This window comes from Notolepis coatsorum (genome assembly GCF_963971535.1).
Source record: "Notolepis coatsorum genome assembly, chromosome: 10".
Lineage (NCBI taxonomy): Eukaryota > Metazoa > Chordata > Actinopteri > Aulopiformes > Paralepididae > Notolepis > Notolepis coatsorum.
In genome coordinates, this window is record NC_140174.1 from 126899877 (window position 1) to 126918883 (window position 19007).

At 39.2% G+C, this 19007-nt stretch overlaps 1 protein-coding gene across 1 annotated transcript in view; it reads right to left on the reverse strand.

Moving 5' to 3' along the window:
• Nucleotides 1-2958, reverse strand: part of cfap299 (cilia and flagella associated protein 299) — a gene marked incomplete at its 5' end in the record, with an annotated part of 334969 nt that extends 332011 nt beyond the window's left edge. Inside the window, 2 exons of the mRNA XM_084323181.1 lie at nucleotides 2521-2624; nucleotides 2953-2958. Of these exons, the coding sequence (XP_084179307.1) occupies nucleotides 2521-2624; nucleotides 2953-2958 (110 nt within the window). The remainder of the gene's footprint in view (nucleotides 1-2520; nucleotides 2625-2952) is intronic.
• Between the last annotated feature and the right edge of the window lie 16049 nt (nucleotides 2959-19007).

The following is a 19007-nucleotide window of genomic DNA, read 5'->3' on the forward strand; positions in this document are numbered from 1 at the left end:
GTGTTCCATCAAGTGTGACACCCAATAGCTTTGCCTCTCTAACTTGCTCAATAGCTGTTCCGTCTAAAGATATACTTAGCTTCACGTCTTTTCTTATAGCATGCTTGGATCCCAATATTAGGCTCTTGGTTTTTGAGATGTTTAACTTCAGCCTGTTTTCAGACACAGAAGTGGACACTAAGTTCAATTCTCTCTGAAGGACTTCATTAAGCTCTTCTGTCTTGTCTGATGATGCATACATTGTAGTATCATCGGCGTATATATACAATACCCATGGCAAATCATTTGTAAAAATGGAGTAGAAGAGGGGCCCCAGGCAGCTTCCCTGTGGAATTCCACACTGTAGGGATTTAAAGTTGGACAGTGTACCATTAAACACAACACATTGCTGTCTATTACATAGATAGCTTTTTATCCAGTTAACAGCTGCAGTTCTGAATAAATGAAAAAAGATCCATATGCAGTTAGTTTGATGAGCAGCAACTCATGATCTGAGGTCAAAAGCTGCACTGAAATCCAGTAGTACAGTACCCTACCCACCATTCGCTTCCTGTAAATTTGTTGTAGCCAGTCATCTCTGTTAATTGTGTTAAAGCTGTACATGTAGAATAACCCTCCTTATATGCATGTTGGAATTGAGAATTGATACTGTTTTCTGAGAGGTAATGCTGAATCTGTTTAAAAACAACACCTTCCATGATTTTGCTTAAAACTGGCAAGATACTAATAGGTTGACTATTTACATTTACATTTAGTCATTTAGCTGACACTTTTATCCAAAGCGACTTACAAGTTCTGTACGACAAGTCATCAGGAAGGGCACAACTCTATCAGCTGAGTAACAATGTTCATCAAAGTGTTGAGTGCTACGGTGTAGGTTAGTTTATTAGGACAAGTGCATGACAGTAAGGTTAGTTAGGGTTAGATTTTTTTATTAAATTTTTTTTTATTAGATAATGGTTGAAGAAGTGCGTCTTTAGTCGACGGCGAAAGATTGGACGGGTTTCGGCTGTCCTAACTGGGGTGGGTAGTTCATTCCACCATTGTGGGGCAAGGACTGAGAAAAGGCGGCTTCTCCTTGATGATCCTCCCGGAGCTTGGATAGGAGTGGGTCTGAGACGGCCAGAAGATGCAGAGCGTAGGGGTCTTGACTCTTGAGGGTGTGTAGTTAGAGACCATTGACCGGAGGTAGGCGGGAGCGGTTCCCTTTGCCGCACGGTATGCTAGGTCGAGGGCCTTGAAGCGGATTCGTGCAGCTGTCAGGATCTGAACTTTTTGGACATTTATCCCCTGGCACCATCGTGTGCTCATCGGCGGTACTACGCCGTTCTGGACAATCTGTTGTTGTCTGCATGTATTTTCATTCTACTGTATCACAATGTTTACTCCCTGCCTGGCTGCCTATGTTCTTGTTCCCTGTGTGTATTCATATTCATGTTCCTGTCTAGTCCTAGTCTTCCCCGTGTTGTTATGTTACTATGTTTATTCCTGCCTGTTAGTTCAGTGTCTAGTCTCCTTCCCTTGTATTCATGTGTCCTACCTGTCAGCCCCCAGCTGTTCCTTGTCAATTGTAATTAGTCCTGTATATATTCATGCCGCCCCTGTCTTCCAGTGTCGCGTCATTGTTTTGTTGTTAGGTTTTTCCCGTCAGTACCCTTCCGTGCTGTGTGTATCTCCGTATCTCCTGTGTCAGTACCTTCCCGTATTTGTAGTCCATGTTTTCCAGCATTGCTGAGGTTTTGTTTTCCCCTGTAACGTGTGCCTGTTGGCTGTGCTCAGTAAACCTATTATTATTATCGGAACGTCGCCTCGTCTCTCTCACTCCATTTTGTCCTGCGATTGAATCCTACACCTCTCCTGAACTCCGAATCCTCACAGCAGCAATGGGGAGCCAGTGCAGGTCCCTAAGAAGTGGGGTGACATGGGCCGACTTTGGTAGGTTTGAGATCAGGCGGGCCGCTGCGTTCTGAATGAGTTGAAGAGGCTTGGTGGCAGTGGCCGGGAGGCCAGCGAGCAGTGCGTTGCAGTAGTCGAGGCGGGAGATGACTGTTGATTGGACGAGGAGTTGGGTGGCTTCTTTTGTCAGGAAGGGGCGGATCCTTCTGACGTTGCTCAGGAGGAATCTGCAGGTTCTGGTTGTCGCTGTGATGTGAGCAGAGAAGTTCAACTGGTCATCGAGGACAACACCAAGGTTCTTGGTGGTCGGGGACGCGGTGCTCCATTAAAAGGCTGTGTAGCATTTTTTGGAAGTGGAATGACCTTAGCTATCTTCCACATTTGAGGAAAAACACCCTCACTTAGACATAGATAAAAAATATGACACAGTGGCTTTGCTACAATTCTGGCTGCTAGCTGGAGCAGTTTACCATCTAAATTCTAAGTTATCATGACCACAAGGTTTATCACACTGTATGGACAAGAGAAGCTTTTCCATTTGCTCTAGATTTATATCCATAAAATCAAATTCAAATTTTTTTGTATGCATAATATGCTGCTTAATTATTGATTCAGACAGCTTACCATCCACTGGTCTCCACAGGTGCTCTCCTCTTCTCGAACTCCTCCCTCGTCACACTCGGTTTCTCGTAGGTGAGCTCCACCAGCTGGCGAGCCAAGTCCCCATCCTGCAGGAGCGATGAGGAGGATCAGGCCACAGGAATGAGGAAGGCTACGTTCACACTGCAGGCACGAGTGGCCCCAAATCTCACATTCTTTACTCATAATGTGACTCTGACTTATTTTTTTTTATTTTTTTTACGACAGTGTGAACTGGCACAAATCACATGGAATCTGAGCTTTCCAATTCTGATTTAATGCCACTTTCATAATGTGGTCCTAAATCAGATACGGGTTCGATTTGTTTTTGGTGCAATGCGACTTCAGTCTGAACAGTCCATGTGACTTTCATGCTACTTTTACATCACTAGATTGAAACAAGTCACAATTTTTTACGTCCATCTTCATTATTGTTCATATTGCGCACGCGGGTCAGTTCGAGAGCAGTGACCAGTTCACACTGACATGCAGGTCAGTTCGGGAGCAGTGACTGGTTCACATTGACATGCGGGTCAATTCAGGAGCAGTGACCGGTTCGCCTAAATATTAAAGGCAACCAACTTGTGTCTAACCATGCCCAACTTGCGTCTAGCCACGCCCCCGCGGCGACGCGGTAGCAGCAGAGCGGAGCTCGGCCGCGGAGCTCCGTCGCGGCAGCATTATATGCCAGTAACCGCCCCTTATTCAGTATCCAGAAATAGCTCAATTGGCAACGCTGCATGGCTGTGGATCCTACGGCTCGTTGCTGGCTAGTTCGATTCCCTTCAATTTCTTTTTTTTTTCTTTTTTTTAACGTGCATTCGCATTCTTTCGCCGTTAAGTTTAGGCATAACTTTAAGCATTGTTTCGGAGTTGGTTAAGGTTAGGCATTGTTTCGGAGTTGCTTAAGGTTAGAAGGGTTAAGTTTAGGCGCTGTTAAGGAGCTGGTTAAGGTTAGAGTTTGACTTAGAGAATGGCAATATTTTTTAACGTGCATTCATTTCGCCGGTTAAGTTTAGGCATTGTTTCGGAGTTGGTTAAGGTTAGGCATTGTTTCGGAGTTGCTTAAGGTTAGAAGGGTTAAGTTTAGGCGCTGTTAAGGAGCTGGTTAAGGTTAGAGTTTGACTTAGAGAATGGCAATAGACAGCCTATTTCCGCGCTGCAGCGCGAGGCAATAGACAGCCTATTTCCGCGCTGCCGTGGTCACATGGGCGTATTGGCCAATCAGAGAAACGCTAAACACAAGTTGGTTGCCTAAAATATTCACGCGACCGGTTCACACTGGAATCTGATATTGGCCACATTTGTAAAAGAAAATATTATGTGAACAGCAAAACAAAAGAATGTGAACAGCCAAAGCCAATCAGATCTGAGCAATAAATCACTAAAGCACTAAGGCTTGCAGTGTGAACACAGTCTAAGGGGCGAATTGACAAAGAATGGATTGCGCTGTGCCGCGCGCATTTTTTGTGCCGGTCGTTTGGGAATTGGGAGTGAATACGCGCTAATAGCACCGGACGCAATGCTGATGGAACGCAGTTACCACCTAATTTCACCCATTGAGCCTCCTTTGTGAATAGCAAACTGTGTTTCAGCACTATTTGCACCAGCATAGCGTCAGAACCGTGCAATCGCTTTGTGAATCTGCCCCTAATAAATCGTGCGAAATCGAAAATCGTGTGTAGACATTTGTGTTGTTGACTGTTCAAAGAGCTCCAGTGACCTCTATTATTGGTCAGAGAGATTCACATCTTAGCTTGAATGAAAGATGACATACTGTAGTCCCCTTTAAATGATACCAAAGACAATTGTGAAACATTGACAGATGTCCTCTATGTGAGTCTAAAGCAGGATATGCACCAGGATCTGAAATGCAATTTCCTGAGGGGGTGGGTATACTTCATGACTTGATAATTATGATAAAGCTACCACTCCGGAAAGGGCATACCAAAATATCATCTACAGACATAGATCTTTGAAAAAATTATATGTAAGTTTCGTCACCTTGAGTGGTACCGACAAGTGAAATGTTGGCCTCTGGCCCATGGACTATAAGTGTGTGTCTGCCTGTCTGTCTTTCTGCCTGTCTGTCTGCCTGTCTGTTGGAGCCAGAGGAGGATTGTGAACTATATTAGTGTAATCTGTGTTTGCAGAGCAGCTAACATTATGGACAAAGTCATAAAGTCATCATCTAAAGCCAGTCCTACTGTCAAACCCTGTGGCTTGCTGGATCAAAGCCCCTGCCACATGCCATCCACCCCAGAAGCCCAGTCCTCGTGCAGCCAGGCCTCAGAGTCCAGAGGGAAAGTTATATTTTACCTCCTCTTTCATGTGGCCGTTGACCCCAAATGAGTTTCAGACGTTCGCCGGTCCCAAAAAATGGCCTCGGAAATCGCTGTCTTCATTTTCAAGGCTCGTTGAGCGAGTCCATTTCAATAAAGCTGCTGCTGGAAGTAAGAGGTGAAACGCCAGGAAATTGGCCTTTATCTTATTGAACAAAATATATTTATTTATCTTATTGAACAAAGTATATTTATTTATCTTATTGAACAAAGTGTATATATTTATCTTATTGAACATAGTGTATATATGTATCTTATTGAACAAAATATATTTATTTATCTTATTGAACAAAGTGTATATATTTATCTTATTGAACATAGTGTATATATGTATCTTATTGAACAAAATATATTTATTTATCTTATTGAACAAAGTGTATATATTTATCTTATTGAACAGTGTATATATTTATCTTATTGAACAAAATATATTTATTTGAACAAAGTGTATATATTTATCTTATTAAACATAGTGTATATATTTATCTTATTGAACATAGTGTATGTATTTAACTTATTGAACATAGTGTATATATTTATCTTATTGAACACAGTTAATATATTTATCTTATTTTTATTATTTTTTATTATCTTTATTAGCATTTTACAACTTTTCCCTGGTCACGCAGGACCGACAGAGGAAAGAGGGAGAACGGGAGGAGAGGTAGGGAAGACATGCAGCAAATGGTGACCGGGTGTGGGAAGCGAACCCGGGATGACTGCTTCGCGACTCAGTGTGGTGTGCTACTGGAGCGCCCCCTATATTTATCTTATTGAACATAGTAAATATATTTATCTTATTGAACATAGTAAATATATTAATAGTATTGAACATAGTGTATATATTTATCTTATTGAACATAGTGTATATATTTATCTTATTGAACATAGTGTATATATTTATCTTATTGAACATGGTTAATATTAGGGGTGGGAATCGCCAGAGATCTCGCGATACGATACTATCGCGATACTTGAGCCACGGTACGATAGTATTGCGATACTCGATATATCGCGAATATTGCGTATTTTTTTTATATCAATTTTTTTATTATTTTTTTTAACTGCAAAGTAAAACTGTCAACATGTTTTATCTAATAAAATAAAGTTCAGTCTGTTCATCTCACTTCAATCATTTTTATTGCAGAACATGGTATTTTCTCAAGCAGACAGATGTAAACACTGTAATCTGTGTTGCATGTACCTGACAAACTGAACTGTTTGTATTACAGTCATATTCCAACTTAACTGAATGCACATGTGTGTGTGTGGACTACTGTACTATTACAGGTATTGAAATGAACAATGCAACTTCCTTATACACATTTTTTATTTATTTTTATTTTTTATTAATAATTAAATATCGATACTTGGCGTCCCTGTATCGATACAGTATCGCCACGCAAAGTATCGCGATACTACCTATCGATTTTTCCCCCACCCCTAGTTAATATATTTATCTCATTGAACAGTGTATATTTATCATATTCAACTTAGTGTATATGTTGTTTACTTTGACTCTTACTCATACATTATATTCAGAGTCAAATGTTTTATTGCCTATATTTATTGTAACATATAATATAATTAATTATATTGTTTACATTGTTTTACATATTTTTTTTGTGCCAACATCTGATAAGAAACAGCTGATAGAAATAATAATAAACATTCATTTAGAGAATCAGTTGTTCTGAGACAACATCATATGAACCTTCATTATGAATGTCTTTCCCACAGCTCTCATCTAGCCTCCACACTGAAACTCTATAAGAGGAGAACAAAGCTTTGATTATTCAATGATAATTAGTTACTACCATTTATGATATGCCATCTCTATATAGCATGTACAATAGTGCTGTATATACCGTATATATTTATTCTTACCGTATATCTATTCACATCCGTCTGTACATACCTGCAAATAATCCATATATACTATATCTATATCTGTACATAATATCCCTTACCTACTCTTAGTTACGCTGCTGGCCAGTATGACTTACCACCATAGTGTATTTATTCACTGTACATATTGATGCTACAACTCTTTACATACATCTGATTACAATTACTCAGTAATACTAATTTACAGTATATATTGTATACTCAGTTTAATCACTTGTACATTGTATATTACCAAGAAATGGTCTGCTAAAATACCCAAAGAATGGAGACAGCAGCACTAGTAAAGAATGGTTATAGCAACACTAGTAAAGAATGGTTATAGCAGCACTAGTAAAGAATGGTTATAGCAGCACTAGTAAAGAATGGTTATAGCAACACTAGTAAAGAATGGTTATAGCAGCACTAGTAAATAATGGTTATAGCAGCAGTAGTAAAGAATGGTTATAGCAGCACTAGTAAAGAATGGTTATAGCAGCACTAGTAAATAATGGTTATAGCAGCACTAGTAAAGAATGGTTATAGCAGCACTAGTAAAGAATGAAGACAGCACCACTAGTAAAGAATGGTTATAGCTTAAATAATGGTTATAGCAGCACTAGTAAAGAATGGTTATATTAGCACTAGTAAAGAATGGAGACAGCAGCACTAGTAAAGAATGGAGACAGCAGCACTAGTAAAGAATGGTTATAGCAGCGCTAGTAAAGAATGGAGACAGCAGCACTAGTAAAGAATGGTTATAGCAGCGCTAGTAAAGAATGGAGACAGCAGCACTAGTAAAGAATGGAGACAGCAGCACTAGTAAAGAATGGTTATAGCAGCACTAGTAAAGAATGGAGACAGCAGCACTAGTAAAGAATGGAGACAGCAGCACTAGTAAAGAATGGAGACAGCAGCACTAGTAAAGAATGGTTATAGCAGCACTAGTAAAGAATGGTTATAGCAGCACTAGTAAATAATGGTTATAGCAGCACTAGTAAAGTATGGTTATAGCAGCACTAGTAAAGAATGGTTATAGCAGCACTAGTAAAGAATGGAGACAGCAGCACTAGTAAAGAATGGAGACAGCAGCACTAGTAAATAATGGTTACAGCAGCACTAGTAAAGAATGGTTATAGCAGCACTAGTAAATAATGGTTATAGCAGCACTAGTAAAGATGGAGACAGCAGCACTAGTAAAGAATGGAGACAGCAGCACTAGTAAAGAATGGTTATAGCAGCACTAGTAAATAATGGAGACAGCAGCACTAGTAAAGAATGGAGACAGCAGCACTAGTAAAGAATGGTTATAGCAGCACTAGTAAAGAATGGAGACAGCAGCACTAGTAAAGAATGGTTATAGCAGCACTAGTAAAGAATGGTTATAGCAGCACTAGTAAAGAATGGTTATAGCAACACTAGTAAAGAATGGAGACAGCAGCACTAGTAAATAATGGTTATAGCAGCACTAGTAAAGAATGGAGACAGCAGCACTAGTAAATAATGGTTATATCAGCACTAGTAAAGAATGATTATAGAAGCACTAGTAAAGAATGGAGACAGCAGCACTAGTAAAGAATGGTTATAGCAGCACTAGTAAAGAATGGTTATATCAGCACTAGTAAAGAATGGTTATAGCAGCACTAGTAAAGAATGGTTATAGCAGCACTAGTAAATAATGGTTATAGCAGCACTAGTAAAGAATGGTTATAGCAGCACTAGTAAATAATGGTTATAGCAGCACTAGTAAAGAATGGTTATAGCAGCACTAGTAAAGAATGGTTATAGCAGCACTAGTAAAGAATGGATACAGCAGCACTAGTAAAGAATGGAGACAGTAGCACTAGTAAAGAATGGAGACAGCAGCACTAGTAAAGAATGGTTATAGCAGCACTAGTAAAGAATGGATACAGCAGCACTAGTAAATAATGGAGACAGCAGCACTAGTAAAGAATGGTTATAGCAGCACTAGTAAAGAATGGTTATAGCAGCACTAGTAAATAATGGTTATAGCAGCACTAGTAAAGAATGGTTATAGCAGCACTAGTAAATAATGGTTATAGCAGCACTAGTAAATAATGGATACAGCAGCACTAGTAAAGAATGGAGACAGCAGCACTAGTAAATAATGGTTATAGCAGCACTAGTAAAGAATGGATACAGCAGCACTAGTAAAGAATGGAGACAGCAGCACTAGTAAAGAATGGAGACAGCAGCACTAGTAAAGAATGGAGACAGCAGCACTAGTAAAGAATGGTTATAGCAGCAATAGTAAAGAATGGAGACAGCAGCACTAGTAAGAATGGTTATAGCAGCACTAGTAAAGAATGGTTATAGCAGCACTAGTAAAGAATGGTTATAGCAACACTAGTAAAGAATGGAGACAGCAGCACTAGTAAATAATGGTTATAGCAGCACTAGTAAAGAATGGTTATAGCAGCACTAGTAAAGAATGGTTATAGCAGCAATAGTAAAGAATGGAGACAGCAGCACTAGTAAAGAATGGAGACAGCAGCACTAGTAAAGAATGGTTATAGCAGCAATAGTAAATAATGGAGACAGCAGCACTAGTAAAGAATGGTGACAGCAGCACTAGTAAAGAATGGTTATAGCAGCACTAGTAAAGAATGGTTATAGCAGCACTAGTAAAGAATGGTTATAGCAGCACTAGTAAAGAATGGTTATAGCAGCACTAGTAAATAATGGTTATAGCAACACTAGTAAAGAATGGAGACAGCAGCACTAGTAAATAATGGTTATAGCAGCACTAGTAAAGAATGGAGACAGCAGCACTAGTAAAGAATGGTTATAGCAGCACTAGTAAAGAATGGAGACAGCAGCACTAGTAAAGAATGGTTATATCAGCACTAGTAAAGAATGGTTATAGCAGCACTAGTAAAGAATGGTTATAGCAGCACTAGTAAAGAATGGTTATAGCAGCACTAGTAAAGAATGGTTATAGCAGCACTAGTAAAGAATGGTTATAGCAGCACTAGTAAAGAATGGATACAGCAGCACTAGTAAAGAATGGAGACAGCAGCACTAGTAAAGAATGGAGACAGCAGCACTAGTAAAGAATGGTTATAGCAGCACTAGTAAAGAATGGATACAGCAGCACTAGTAAAAAATGGAGACAGCAACACTAGTAAAGAATGGTTATAGCAGCACTAGTAAAGAATGGAGACAGCAGCACTAGTAAATAATGGAGACAGCAGCACTAGTAAAGAATGGTTATAGCAGCACTAGTAAAGAATGGAGACAGCAGCACTAGTAAAGAATGGAGACAGCAGCACTAGTAAAGAATGGTTATAGCAGCACTAGTAAATAATGGAGACAGCAGCACTAGTAAAGAATGGTTATAGCAGCAATAGTAAATAATGGTTATAGCAGCACTAGTAAAGAATGGAGACAGCAGCACTAGTAAAGAATGGAGACAGCAGCACTAGTAAAGAATGGTTATAGCAGCACTAGTAAATAATGGTTATAGCAGCACTAGTAAAGAATGGAGACAGCAGCACTAGTAAAGAATGGTTATAGCAGCACTAGTAAAGAATGGAGACAGCAGCACTAGTAAAGAATGGTTATATCAGCACTAGTAAAGAATGGTTATAGCAGAACTAGTAAAGAATGGAGACAGCAGCACTAGTAAAGAATTGAGACAGCAGCACTAGTAAAGAATGGTTATAGTAGCACTAGTAAAGAATGGAGACAGCAGCACTAGTAAATAATGGTTATAGCAGCACTATTAAATAATGGAGACAGCAGCACTAGTAAAGAATGGTTATAGCAGCACTAGTAAAGAATGGAGACAGCAGCACTAGTAAAGATTGGAGACAGCAGCACTAGTAAAAAATGGTTATAGCAGCACTAGTAAAGAATGGATACAGCAGCACTAGTAAAGAATGGTGACAGCAGCACTAGTAAAGAATGGAGACAGCAACACTAGTAAAGAATGGTTATAGTAGCACTAGTAAAGAATGGAGACAGCAGCACTAATGGTTACAGCAGCACTAGTAAATAATGGTTATAGCAGCACTAGTAAAGAATGGAGACAGCAGCACTAGTAAATAATTGTTATAGCAGCACTAGTAAAGAATGGTTATAGCAGCGCTAGTAAAGAATGGAGACAGCAGCACTAGTAAAGAATGGAGACAGCAGCACTAGTAAAGAATGGTTATAGCAGCACTAGTAAAGAATGGAGACAGCAGCACTAGTAAAGAATGGAGACAGCAGCACTAGTAAAGAATGGTTATAGCAGCACTAGTAAAGAATGGATACAGCAGCACTAGTAAAGAATGGAGACAGCAACACTAGTAAAGAATGGATACAGCAGCACTAGTAAAGAATGGAGACAGCAGCACTAGTAAAGAATGGATACAGCAGCACTAGTAAAGAATGGAGACAGCAGCACTAGTAAATAATGGATACAGCAGCACTAGTAAAGAATGGAGACAGCAGCACTAGTAAAGAATGTTATAGCAGCACTAGTAAAGAATGGAGACAGCAGCACTAATGGTGACAGCAGCACTAGTAAAGAATGGTTATAGAAGCACTAGTAAAGAATGGATACAGCAGCACTAGTAAAGAATGGAGACAGCAGCACTAGTAAAGAATGGAGACAGCAGCACTAGTAAAGAATGGAGACAGCAGCACTAGTAAAGAATGTTATAGCAGCACTAGTAAAGAATGGAGACAGCAGCACTAATGGTGACAGCAGCACTAGTAAAGAATGGAGACAGCAGCACTAGTAAAGAATGGATACAGCAGCACTAGTAAAGAATGGAGACAGCAGCACTAGTAAAGAATGTTATAGCAGCACTAGTAAAGAATGGAGACAGCAGCACTAATGGTGACAGCAGCACTAGTAAAGAATGGAGACAGCAGCACTAGTAAAGAATGGATACAGCAGCACTAGTAAAGAATGGAGACAGCAGCACTAGTAAAGAATGTTATAGCAGCACTAGTAAAGAATGGAGACAGCAGCACTAATGGTGACAGCAGCACTAGTAAAGAATGGTTATAGAAGCACTAGTAAAGAATGGAGACAGCAGCACTAGTAAAGAATGGTTATAGCAGCACTAGTAAAGAATGGAGACAGCAGCACTAGTAAAGAATGGTTATAGCAGCACTAGTAAATAACGGTTATAGCAGCACTAGTAAATAATGGTTATAGCAGCACTAGTAAAGATGGTGACAGCAGCACTAGTAAAGAATGGAGACAGCAGCACTAGTAAAGAATGGAGACAGCAGCACTAGTAAATAATGGTTATAGCAGCACTAGTAAAGAATGGAGACAGCAGCACTAGTAAAGAATGGTTATAGCAGCACTGGTAAAGAATGGAGACAGCAGCACTAGTAAAGAATGGAGACAGCAGCACTAGTAAAGAATGGTTATAGCAGCACTAGTAAATAACAGTTATAGCAGCACTAGTAAAGAATGGTTATAGCAGCACTGGTAAAGAATGGTTATAGCAGCACTAGTAAATAATGGTTATAGCAGCACTAGTAAAAAATGGAGACAGCAGCACTAGTAAAGAATGGAGACAGCAGCACTAGTAAAGAATGGTTATAGCAGCACTAGTAAATAATGGTTATAGCAGCACTAGTAAAGAATGGAGACAGCAGCACTAGTAAAGAATGGAGACAGCAGCACTAGTAAATAATGGTTATAGCAGCACTAGTAAATAATGGTTATAGCAGCAATAGTAAAGAATGAAGACAGCAGCACTAGTAAAGAATGGTTATAGCAGCACTAGTAAAGAATGGAGACAGCAGCAATAGTAAAGAATGGAGACAGCAGCACTAGTAAAGAATGGTTATAGCAGCACTAGTAAAGAATGGTTATAGCAGAACTAGTAAAGAATGGAGACAGCAGCACTAGTAAAGAATGGAGACAGCAGCACTAGTAAAGAATGGTTATAGTAGCACTAGTAAAGAATGGAGACAGCAGCACTAGTAAATAATGGTTATAGCAGCACTATTAAAGAATGGAGACAGCAGCACTAGTAAAGAATGGTTATAGCAGCACTAGTAAAGAATGGAGACAGCAGCACTAGTAAATAATGGTTATAGCAGCACTAGTAAAGAATGGAGACAGCAGCACTAATGGTTACAGCAGCACTAGTAAAGAATGGTTATAGCAGCACTAGTAAAGAATGAATACAGCAGCACTAGTAAAGAATGGAGACAGCAGCACTAGTAAAGAATGGTTATAGCAGCACTAGTAAAGAATGGAGACAGCAGCACTAATGGTGACAGCAGCACTAGTAAAGAATGGTTATAGAAGCAATAGTAAAGAATGGAGACAGCAGCACTAGTAAAGAATGGTTATAGCAGCACTAGTAAAGAATGGTTATAGCAGCACTAGTAAAGAATGGAGACAGCAGCACTAGTAAAGAATGGTTATAGCAGCACTAGTAAAGAATGGAGACAGCAGCACTAGTAAAGAATGGTTATAGCAGCACTAGTAAAGAATGGTTATAGCAGCACTAGTAAAGAATGGAGACAGCAGCACTAGTAAAGAATGGTTATAGCAGCACTAGTAAAGAATGGTTATAGCAGCACTAGTAAATAATGGTTATAGCAGCACTAGTAAAGAATGGTTATAGCAGCACTAGTAAAGAATGGTTATAGCAGCACTAGTAAAGAATGGAGACAGCAGCACTAGTAAAGAATGGTTATAGCAGCACTAGTAAAGAATGGTTATAGCAGCACTAGTAAATAATGGTTATAGCAGCACTAGTAAATAATGGTTATAGCAGCACTAGTAAAGATGGTGACAGCAGCACTAGTAAATAATGGAGACAGCAGCACTAGTAAAGAATGGAGACAGCAGCACTAGTAAAGAATGGTTACAGCAGCACTAGTAAAGAATGGTTATAGCAGCACTAGTAAATAATGGTTATAGCAGCACTAGTAAATAATGGTTATAGCAGCACTAGTAAAGATGGTGACAGCAGCACTAGTAAATAATGGAGACAGCAGCACTAGTAAAGAATGGAGACAGCAGCACTAGTAAAGAATGGTTACAGCAGCACTAGTAAAGAATGGAGACAGCAGCACTAGTAAAGAATGATTATAGCAGCACTAGTAAAGAATGGTTATAGCAGAACTAGTAAAGAATGGAGACAGCAGCACTAGTAAAGAATGGTTATAGCAGCACTAGTAAAGAATGGAGACAGCAGCACTAGTAAAGAATGGTTATAGCAGCACTAGTAAAGAATGATTATAGCAGCACTAGTAAAGAATGGTTATAGCAGAACTAGTAAAGAATGGAGACAGCAGCACTAGTAAAGAATGGTTACAGCAGCACTAGTAAAGAATGGAGACAGCAGCACTAGTAAAGAATGGTTACAGCAGCACTAGTAAAGAATGGAGACAGCAGCACTAGTAAAGAATGGATACAGCAGCACTAGTAAAGAATGGTTACAGCAGCACTAGTAAAGAATGGAGACAGCAGCACTAGTAAAGAATGGATACAGCAGCACTAGTAAAGAATGGAGACAGCAGCACTAGTAAAGAATGGATACAGCAGCACTAGTAAAGAATGGTTACAGCAGCACTAGTAAAGAATGGTTACAGCAGCACTAGTAAAGAATGGAGACAGCAGCACTAGTAAAGAATGGAGACAGCAGCACTAGTAAAGAATGGTTACAGCAGCACTAGTAAAGAATGGAGACAGCAGCACTAGTAAAGAATGGTTACAGCAGCACTAGTAAAGAATGGTTACAGCAGCACTAGTAAAGAATGGAGACAGCAGCACTAGTAAAGAATGGAGACAGCAGCACTAGTAAAGAATGGAGACAGCAGCACTAGTAAAGAATGGTTATAGCAGCACTAGTAAAGAATGATTATAGCAGCACTAGTAAAGAATGGTTATAGCAGAACTAGTAAAGAATGGAGACAGCAGCACTAGTAAAGAATGGTTATAGCAGAACTAGTAAAGAATGGAGACAGCAGCACTAGTAAAGAATGGTTATAGCAGCACTAGTAAAGAATGATTATAGCAGCACTAGTAAAGAATGGTTATAGCAGCACTAGTAAAGATTGATTATAGCAGCACTAGTAAAGAATGAAGACAGCAGCACTAGCAGATCTCTAGCTATTGCACAATGTTCACGTGGGTCTTGTGTTGGCATTTAAAATGCATACTTTGCTAAACGGAGTCGACCTGGCTCTGTGTGGGAGAGGAATGTCCCTCCCTGACATACGACTCACTAAAGCCAAGAAGAGACAGAGTGGCCAAGAGAAACGTCAGATGTTTTAGATTAGATTAGAGTCAAATGTATTGTCATCATGCAAGTACAGTACAGTACAACGGAAATAAGTTTGGCATCCAACCAGAGTGCAAATGTAACAGTAAAGTGCAATAGTAATATACAATGTACATGTGATTGAACTGGGTATAAAATATATACATTAGTACTACTGAGTAATAGTGCTAATCACATGTATACAGAGTTGTAGTATTAATGTACAGTGATACAGGTATAAAGACACTATGGTAGTAAGTCATACTGGCCAGCAGCGTAACTAGTAAGAGTAGGTATAGGGATATGTACAGATATAGATATAGTATCTACAGATATGTAACAAGAATTATATGCAGGTATATGTACACATACAGATGTGGATATATATATATATATATGTACGGTAAGAATAAATATATAATATATTTTATTATATTATTATTATAATATAATTTTATATTTATTATTATATTTTGAGTTTTAAATTAACATAACATATTCGTTGTATTCGTTCAGAACTGAAGGTCCCATACTGAAGTGGTTCGGTACGAATACGTGTACCGTTACACCCCTAATATATACAGCACTATTGTACATGCCATCATAGAGTTATATGGGTAGACTAGTATAGTATATGAGGTAGGTAGGTAGTTCTGGTTCTTATTGGCACGTAATATCTGTCAGTGTGGGTAGGATGACCTGAGTTGACACAAGGCAGAGGTGATTGACTGGAGCTGATTATCAGGTCAGATAGAGCCGCTCTCTCTTTTGTAGACACAGGTGTTCAAACAGTGTGGCTCTACCAGCAATATCAATAGCAACTGTGCCACCTGCTGGATGAAACAAGGAACTGCAGCCTCACTGACCCTCTGCATGTCAAAGTGGGTGCAGAGTAGAAACCAATGCAATTCTGACAGAGATGCAGGCAACATTACATGAGGTCTAAGGTCCTAATAGTCTCGTTTAGGCACATGTTTCTCTAAAATAATCCATAATCCACAAGTTTCTCTAAAAGGTCCATAATCCACACGTTTCTCAAAAAGAAATCCATAATCCACATGTTTTTCTAAAATAATCCATAATCCACATGTTTCTCTAAAAGGTCCATAATCCACATGTAACCAAACGGAGCCCCACCATCATTCTCTAGTTGATCAACTGATCTCTGGATGTACTAACTCAGGACATCGAGTGAGTGAGTTATTCATTGTATTTGCATGTAAAAGGTTGTGACGTTTGTAAACACTGGTGATGTCTGTAAACACTGGTGATCATGTCTGAAACACTGGTGATGTTTGTAAACACTGGTGATGTCTTTAAACACTGGTGATCATGTCTGAAACACTGGTGATGTTTGTAAACACTGGTGATGTCTTTAAACACTGGTGATCATGTCTGAAACACTGGTGATGTTTGTAAACACTGGTGATGTCTTTAAACACTGGTGAACAGATCTACAGTATATTCTGATTTATAATGTATTAAAAAAGTTCCAAATGGCTTATTTTCTATCTCCAAAATCAAGAATGTATGAGAATACCCCACTTTTATAGCAATCATATAGTTAACAACATAATAATAATAATAATAATAATAATAATAATAATAATAATAATAATAATAATAATAATAATAATAATAATAATAATAATAATAATAATAATAATAATAATAATAATAATAATAATAATAATAATAATAATAATAATAATAATAATAATAATAATAATAATAATAATAATAATAATAATAATAATAATAATAATAATAATAATAATAATAATAATAATAATAATAATGCTAGATTAGACCCAGGCAATTAGACCCAGGCAACTATACCGGCCTGTTTCTATTCTCACCTCCATCTCGAAAGTCATGGAAAATATAGTCTACGAGCAGGTCGAAAAGTACCTAGCGGAAGAAAATCTAATCTACGAATTCCAATCTGGCTTCAGAACATCCCACTCCACTGACACATGCCTTCTCTATTTGAACGACCACATCAAACAAGAGGTGGACGCGGGCAAATACTGCGGCATGGTCATGCTGGACCTACAAAAGGCCTTCGACACTGTCAATCACTCCATTCTGATTAACAAGCTAAAAGCAATTGGTTTTGATAGTCTATCAGTGAGCTGGATGCAATCCTACCTTGAGGGGAGGGAACAGATGGTGGAGGTAAACGGTACCCTATCCCCCCCCCTCACAGTGAGCTGTGGTGTTCCACAAGGAAGCATACTAGGACCGCTACTGTTCCTAATTTATGCAAATGACATGTCGTCAGCTTGTGACTGCAACTTGTTCCTGTTTGCGGACGACTCAGCCCTGCTGGTCTCTGACAAGAACAAGTTACAGGTTGAAAAAACCCTCAGCTCGGAACTAGGCAAAATCTGCATATGGCTCGCTGATAACAAACAATAGCACCTCAAAGGCGCTAAAAACAAAATTACAAACATCTCAAAACATCTTACTCCTAGAACCCACCTCACCCCTGCCCACTTTGACAACCTAGGATGGCTTAGAGTAGACGACAGAGTACAGCAACTTGCAATGGGCCTGGTCTACAAGATACACTACACGACCAAGGTACCCATGTACATGTCAAAATACTTCCCAAAGGTCAGTGAATACCACGATCACAACACCAGAGGGAGCTCCACAAATCATGTTAAACCCAGATTCGGCTCAAACAAGGGACTAAACACGTTTCGCAATTATGCCACATCAATGTGGAACGCCCTACCCAAAGCTGTAAAGGAATGTGAATCACTACCCACTTTCAAAACCTCTCTCAAGGGACACCTACGGGAGACTGCAATTCGAAACTGGCCCCTGTAAATGTCCTAACCCAACCCCCTCCAATGTACAATAAATGTCCTAACCCAATAATACACAAGACCCTCTTCTTGGAACCAAGTAAGGTTTCGTCGATAATCCAATGTACAGTTACTCACCCCGCCTACGACCCCCCCCCCCCCCCCCCCACCCCACCTACCAACCTCCTACCTACCAACCTCCTCCAATGTAGTTTCTTCGTCAAATATACTCTCTTTTTTAGACAATTCTTGTATCACAAACAGTACTGTATTTGTAAATCTGGTATGTCATAAATGTATAGATGTAGCAGTACTGTCTATCTGTATGTCATATTATGTTATGATGAATTGAAAATGGGGGACCCTGATGTAAACAAGTCTTTCTCTGGTCTGCATCCCCTTAACAATTGTGTGTATTGAGCTGTACTGTATTGTAGGCTACAATCTGTTAATAAAAGTTTCAATCCATCAATCAATAGGTTCCTTGACAGCAATCGGAAGTGGGAAGTTGGAAGAGGAAAACGCGTTATGATCTCAGACCTACAACGGCGGAAATACTTTTACATTTAAAAAAAATAAATTATACAATTTGTCTCGCATGAACTACAAATCAAAGATGGCAGTTTACAACGACACACAACTACTTACAAACGTACTATTAAAACAGTTAATAACAACATTACCGTCCAAACAAGATGAGTGGCTGGCCACGTTGAAACGATGCTGAGACTTTCTTACTTGGGGTTTGAGAGAAATTGCGCCGTATAATTAGATTTTTTTCTAGTAGAAAGTCGGATTTTCCGACCTCCAAATTATGAACGAATGCAGGATTATAACCTAATTTCACTTTAACGTTAAACGGTGTCTTGTTGTCAGTGCGGCTATACTGTTTGTTAGCCTTGATTGATTGATTGATTGATTACATGCCTCACCTCCATGTAATACAGGTCCTTAGGCGTGATTCTGGAGTTCAGGTAATCTTCATAAGTGGAGTAATCTTTAACGATACCGTCAATTTCATCGGGTCCCTTCTCCATCCTCAGAGGTGTGTTGTGTTGCTACGATAAGCTAACGATAGCTATGTTTGTTTGGGCCTATGGGCTGGCTACCATAGCAACCGGCGTTCATTTAACCCTTTCACTGCCACACTACAGAAGGTTATCCCTTTACTATCACAC